Consider the following 6,836-nt stretch of genomic DNA (forward strand, 5'->3'; position numbering starts at 1 on the left):
ATTTTACTAATTCGCTTTCATCTCTGACACTTCTATTATAGAGAAAGGGCAAATAGCAATATTAAAATATTTCCTCTAATTAATTCCCTTTTAATATGCACAAATTTCGTACACCGGGCCACTAGTAAAAAATAAAAATATTATTTTTTGAAGTGAGCTGGAAGAGGCAGGTCATGTGCAAACTGCCTCTCTTCCTGGTGTCCCAGAACCCTGGTCCTAACCTACAACAAAGACACTCTTCAAGCACAATGCATCATTACCACGCCTCATCTCAGGCCTGTCTACTAACCTTGGGGAAGGCCCAAGGGCCCGGTTCCCCAGACCCCAACAACCTGAGTATCTAAACCTTGAGGCCCTAGATATCGCCAAGAAAAGTGCTACCAAACAAGGCCTGACAACTCTGATCTCCCCAAGCCCTTTGAAAGCTATCCTAGGCTCTGTAAGGCTGAGGAAGCCACAGGCCTGCTCTCCTCCTCCCACGCTGCTATCATTAAGAACATGGGTTTTGGAGTTTGGCTGGGGCTTTGAACCCTATCATCTCCACTTACTAGCTGTCCGACCTTGAGCAACTTGTGGCCTCCCCTCTACAAATGGAAATTACTGTGAACTAGATAATGGATAGAGAGTTCAGTGCAGTCTGACACACGGGAAGCATACAATAAATGGTACCCAACACCAGGGTTTACATGGTCTTTTTAAGCCAAAACCCTGAATTGGTGGCCAAGAGCCCAGGGTATGTCTGGGAGAACGGTCTGTTTCTATACTTTACTACAGAGTAAACCCAAACATGACTCTGAAGGGGCCTGGTTTGCTCCCAGGTTTCCCAGGCTCTCTGGTCTATCAGGACCAGATAAAATCAAGGCAGGGCCCAGGAACTCAGCTGGTCTCTTCGCCCATTGTAACAAAATTCCCAGGGCTGAGCAGAAAGAAAACAGGACAGGGTTGGGATTTCACTCAAGAATGTGTCTTTATTGCAGAATTTGTAAGAAAAAAGGATGAACCCTCTGTAAAAAGAGGAGATGTTGCCTCCAAACAGCAGGGAGGAATGAGACCTGGGTGGCTTCCCAGAAGTCAGTGTTTCCAGCACGACGGGCTCCCCACTCCTGGTGGCACTCCCACAGCCAGGTTCCAGTGGCTTTCTGAAGGCCCAGGGATAGATGTGCCAGGCTTGCCTATTAAGGGGTCAAAGTGGGTTTTGCTTCAGAAATTCAAACAGGAATGTAAAATGGTTGAGCTCTTTCTAGTCCAACTACTGGTGACTACATCCACCCCTTTGAAGGGAAAGGGAGCAAAGGATTTCCCTCCCGAATGTACACACTTGTGGGGTAAATGGACTATATCACAGTCTAGCAGGAGAATGGAAACAAGGATAGAATATATAACATCCGTGTTCAACAGTCACTGAGTTCTAGAGGGCAGAGGGAGCACTGAGGCTTTCAGATTCCAGCCAGTGCTCCTGCTGGCAGCTCTAAGTCCTGGGGACGGTCATTCCTCTCCAACTGGGAGATTGTCCTCAATCCGCCTGATGAACCTCATCCGGATTTCTGTCACACCGTCTCCTTTCAGGGCGTCCTGGACAAACTTGGCCTCCACAGCCATCTGGACCTGAGGGACAGTGGGGAAATGAAGGGTGACTGCCTAGCCACAGCCTTGGGGAGCCTCTGGAGATAGGGCTATTATTGGCTCATCCACAGCAGCCAAAATAGGGGGCTGGTTTCCACAGGACAAGGCTGTCAATTCCAATGTTTTCCTGTAGAAGGCAGTGGCCCCGGCCCATAAGGAGACTTAGCAAAGAACACACCAAGTGAGACTGTCACCAAATAAGCCACGTTCTGGGAATGGACGTTCTGGGCTCTGGGTGCTGACAGCCCCGTCTCAGTCTAGCAGGGAGGATCGTCACCATGTAGAGACGTCCAGCGTGCACCCTATACTCAGCAGCATCACCATCCTAGGCAGCGAAGTGCCAGGTGAGCCAAAGGCCTTTCTTCTCTCCCTCTCCCTCTTATTCATTCAAGCATTTATCAGGCCCCTACCACATTCAGGTGTCCCAGAAGGTAAAGAGCTGTACTCACCATCTCCAAAGCTCCCCGCAACACCCCACACAAGAGATTGGAATAAATAAGGGATGAGTGGCTATCGGGAAGTTCTACAAAGTCCACCAAGGGGTTATTTTCCATAATGAGGGAGAATTCGTCACCAGCTGGGCTCCAATTGGTGATGCTTGGAGTGATGCCCAAGTACATCTTGAACGCCACCTGTCAGGGGACACACAAGAGCACCATGGGAAGAGCAGTAGGGGCTGCACATAGGAAGGCGATGGGCTGGCAAAAGGGAACTAAGTGACTCAGGAACAAAGCTGTGGCTCTGCAAGACATTGAAGCTTTAGGCATTCAGGGCAAAAAAAGGCATCTGTGCACAATTCCACACTCCTCTCTTTCAAGGTATCATATAATCAGGCAACAACTTGCTGTGCAGCTGCACTTTGTAGCGGAAGGAAGCACTGGCCTTCTGATTAGGATGCCTGCCCTGAACCAGCATCTGAGTGCACAGAGGCCCCAACCCACTGCCCTGTCCTCTATGTCTGAGCCCTTCTTTTCGAATGGGAATACAGGTCACTGGGGCAGAATTACTCTGAAGAGCGCCTTCCCTCTATCTACCCTCCTAATTCCAAACCCTCACGAAACTCTCCACTGTCGACCCTCTCTTGGATTTGGGCAAGATAACTGACACTACAATTCTATAGGTGTTTTATCGTTTATTATTAATCCTACTAGAGGCCTGGGTCCGGCCAGCATTGGGGCTGGGCTGGCAGGGGGGAGGAGCTTCGGGAGATCAGCTGGCCCCGCCCCCAATGGGGGGGGCAATCGGGGATGGGGCCAGCTGGGGGGAGGGGCCAAGGGAGGTTGGAAGGGGCCAATCTGGCCGGTTGGCCATCATAGTGACCAGTTGTTCTGTCATTCAGGTCACCTGGCTTTTATATAGAGAGATATTATGTAATACTAATATTATTAATAGCAAACATTTACTATACGTACTACATTAAGTGCATTCATTTTTCCATTTACTCCTTACAACAACCTTGTGGGGGAGGGGCCAAGGGAGGTTGGAAGGGGCCAATCTGGCCGGTTGGCCATCATAGTGACCAGTTGTTCTGTCATTCAGGTCACCTGGCTTTTATATAGAGAGATATTATGTAATACTAATATTATTAATAGCAAACATTTACTATACGTACTACATTAAGTGCATTCATTTTTCCATTTACTCCTTACAACAACCTTGTGAGGAAACTCTTATTTTCTTCATTTTAAAGATGAGGTAACTGGTAATTAAAGAGGTTAAAGTAAGTTACCTAAGAACTAATGAATATTGGAGCCAAAATATGAAGCCAGGTGTGTCTATATTCTTTTTTTTTAAATATATTTTTATTGATTTCAGAGAGGAAGGGAGAGGGAGAGAGATAGAAACATCTATGATGAGAATCACTGATCGGCTGCCTCCTACATGCCCCCTGGGCATCTGCCCTGACTGGGAATTGAACCTTGACCTCCTGGCTCATAAGTTGATGTTCAACCCTTGAGCCACACCAGCCAGGCCAGGTGTGTCTGTATTTCTAACTGCTGTGCTACTCTGCTACATCTTCACACCTGACTCTGATTTCAGTGGGGCTAATACATAGGGATCGTCCCAACTACTCTTCCCTTTTCATAATCTGTGCTATTCCCAAGCCACCAGGAGGGTTTCTTTGGCCTAAACAGCTGCCTAACTAATCTTTTGGAATGCTAAGGGTCTCTCTAAGGGAGACAAAGAGTGGTCAGCTGTGCCTCCCAAAGGCAATCCTTCCACCCAGGATAATGACCTTGGCGATGACATCTGCAGTTTCCCGAAAGTCGTGGCACTTCCCCACATTTGACCGTGCCAAGAAATCTTCAATCAGTCGAACTCCAATGTTATAGCCCCTGGGAAGGAAACAAGAGAACAGACTATATTAGAGAATCTGAGTGCTTTATATCTGTATATGAGGCTGTTGGTGGTAAAAGGAAAATGGAGGTAATTCCAAAACATCCCAATAAATGAGCTCAGTGGAAACCAAAATGTTGGTTATAAGAGTGACGACCCTGTTCTGAACGCCAAAGGACCACGTAGGTTCATGTTCTACGGAGCCCCATTCTTGCTGCTCCCACAGAGGAGCTCACTCACATTTTGTCCAGCTGCTTATTCACATCTTCGTCATTTTCATAGTCCTTGCATAGCTGGGTGACCAGAGCCCCATAGGTCAGGGTGAAGAGCTCAGAGCTCTAAAAGAGATTCAAAACACAGTCAGGACACACAAAAGAGAAAGTTTGGTGAGAGTCTGGACGGGCCTCAATGCAACTGTCAGGATTCAAAGGAAGGTCATTGTGTCTGGTGGGAGGGAACATCCTCCCCTGAGGAGGGGCCAAGGAATCTGGCTCGCCGAGGTCAACGTGGCAGGGCTGCAGCCAGACCCACTACAAAACAGGCTGTAAGAGGCACTTTCCAACACACCGAGGTCGGCTTCTGCACATCCAGAACCCCACTACAGCTACCAGGCCTAAGCTCCAGTCACCGGAATCCGGTGTGCGAGCAGTAGTCATTCCCTAGCTCCTGTGAAAGGCAAACCCAAGCAGACATTTACAAATTACCCTCTGTGGGTTGGCAAATGTGACCGAGGGACTCCCCACTCCCAAGGCCCCACCCAGGAACAGCAGAGGACCCAAGGGGCCCTCTCCATGGGGAAGAAGGAAGTCTAAGATGAAGTCCATCGCATGACGATAGCCCTCTTCTAAGGCATGGGAAAATAATGTCCCTTGTGACACACAGCTAGAATGTTTCCAGGAAAGGGGATAATTCTGAAAGGAACACATTCTGTTGTGTATCTGGACTGGTTTCTATTATAATCACAGTTAAAAATCACAGAAACTCTTTCTCAGATAAAGAATCCTGTCACCTTCCTACCAAAAAACAGAGAGATGTGGAAGGTAAAAAGAAGTGCAACAGGGGAGGGGCCAATGCGGGGAGAGAGGGGGACATCTGTAACACTTTCAACAATAAAGATAAATTTAAAAATAAATAAATAAATAAAAGAAGTACAAAACCAAAGACTAATAAAAGACAGAATGAAAGCGGCAAGTTGGGGGAAAGGCATTATCAGAATTAAACAAACTGAGATACATGTTAACCGTATATTTGGACCAATGGATTCACACAGATACGAGGCTAAAAAAATAAGACTGCCACTCAACCACTCCCTTCTGAAGGGAGGCTTGTCAAACTGGGAGCAGAGCATCGTTTTGTCTTTAAGTATTCTGGGGAATAAAGTCCAACTCAAGTTAAGACCCAGGCTCTCAGGACCCAGTGCTCCTTACCTCGTCCCCATGGCAAGAATAATATATGAACGCCTTTTGCTTATATACTGTATTCTATTTTTCATCACCTCATTTTCCACTCCACAATAACTCCGTAAAGCAGAGAGGGCAGGAATTAATCTCATTTTAGAGATGAGAAAACTGAGACTCAGAATGATTAAGGACAAACACTCATTATTGACAAAAGTAATTTTGGAGGACAAAAACCAAGAGCTTCTAAACCACTGTTTATTCTATACACTGTCCCCCAAAACTACAATATTAATAACCCCCCTAAAACAAAACAAAACATTTAGCTGCACTAGGAAGTCAAAGAGCATCAGTTTCAGAACTAGGAAGTTCTTTGAACTCAGCTAAAACAGCCAGATCAGGGTATCTCCAAGAGACCTTTTACCAACTATGGCAATTCAAGAGAAGCTATTGAGGAGAATGATTTTTTTAGACAGGTTAAGGTTTGGCACTAGAATGACTTGGGCATGAATGGATGGAGACAATCCAGCAGTAACCAGGCCATAGAATTGGCATCGCTGCATTAAGTCAAGAGAGCTTTCCTTCCATTATTAATGAGCCCTTGGACAGAAACTCCAAGAGCCTCAGCCCACCATGATGCCAAGTAACAAGCATATCATGATGTTATCAAGCTCCTTACAGATGCAACAGCCCCCAATTTACTGATGAGAAAAATCAAGGTCCTAGACAGATCAGTGCTCGGTCACAGAATCAACGTTCCTGGGATGTGGGAATGGGATCCCTGACCCAGGCGCTCTGCACCCTCTGATTTGCAGGTCTATCTCCATCTCCCATTGTGAACCAAGCCTATTTGCAACATAAATATGTAACTTAAAGGTCTTCATACTTTAAAAATAGGAATGGGGCTGTGGTATAGAAGAGTCATTCAATGTTTACTATGTACCAGGCACTATGTAATTGGAGAGAGACAGATAATGAACCGAATAAATAAAATATATGGTTTGCCAGATAGTGATAAGTACTGTGGAGGAAACTGAGCAAAAAAGGAGATTAGTGGGTATTTATGTTCCTGCCAATTTTATTTTATTTATTTTTTGTTCATGTCAATTTTAAATAGGGTAGACAGAGAAGGCCTCGTTAAAATGACATAAAAGAACAGGAGGAAGTAAGGATAAGCCATAAAGATAATATCCTGGTGAAAAGTCCTGGGAAAGTGTAAAGCCCCTCAGGTGAGAGCATGCTTGCCATGTCTGAGAAACAGGTAGGAGACTAGTGTGATGAGAGAGTGAACAGCCCTGGCCAGTGTGGCTCAGTTGGTTGGGCACTGGCTGTCCTGTGCACTTTAGGGTTGCCAGTTTGATTCCCAGTCAGGGCATATGCCCAGGTTGCAGACTCTAGGGGCATGCAGGAGGCAGCCAATCAATGTTGCACTACCATATCAATGTCTCTCTCTCTCCCTCTCCCTTCCTCTCTCTCTGA

The 6,836-nt window shown here is 46.3% G+C and overlaps 1 protein-coding gene across 1 annotated transcript in view; it reads right to left on the reverse strand.

Moving 5' to 3' along the window:
* Positions 1-942: 942 nt before the first annotated feature.
* The window catches only part of TRAPPC3 (trafficking protein particle complex 3), an 11,113-nt gene continuing 5,219 nt past the window's right edge, over positions 943-6,836 (reverse strand). The window contains exons 2-5 of the mRNA XM_005868589.2: positions 4,201-4,298; positions 3,860-3,959; positions 2,073-2,255; positions 943-1,605 (exon numbers count right to left, since the gene is read on the reverse strand). Coding sequence (XP_005868651.1) covers positions 1,486-1,605; positions 2,073-2,255; positions 3,860-3,959; positions 4,201-4,298 — 501 coding nt within the window. The 3' untranslated portion in view covers positions 943-1,485. The remainder of the gene's footprint in view (positions 1,606-2,072; positions 2,256-3,859; positions 3,960-4,200; positions 4,299-6,836) is intronic.

This window comes from Myotis brandtii, unplaced genomic scaffold, assembly GCF_000412655.1.
Source record: "Myotis brandtii unplaced genomic scaffold, ASM41265v1 scaffold274, whole genome shotgun sequence".
Taxonomy (NCBI): Eukaryota; Metazoa; Chordata; class Mammalia; order Chiroptera; family Vespertilionidae; genus Myotis; species Myotis brandtii.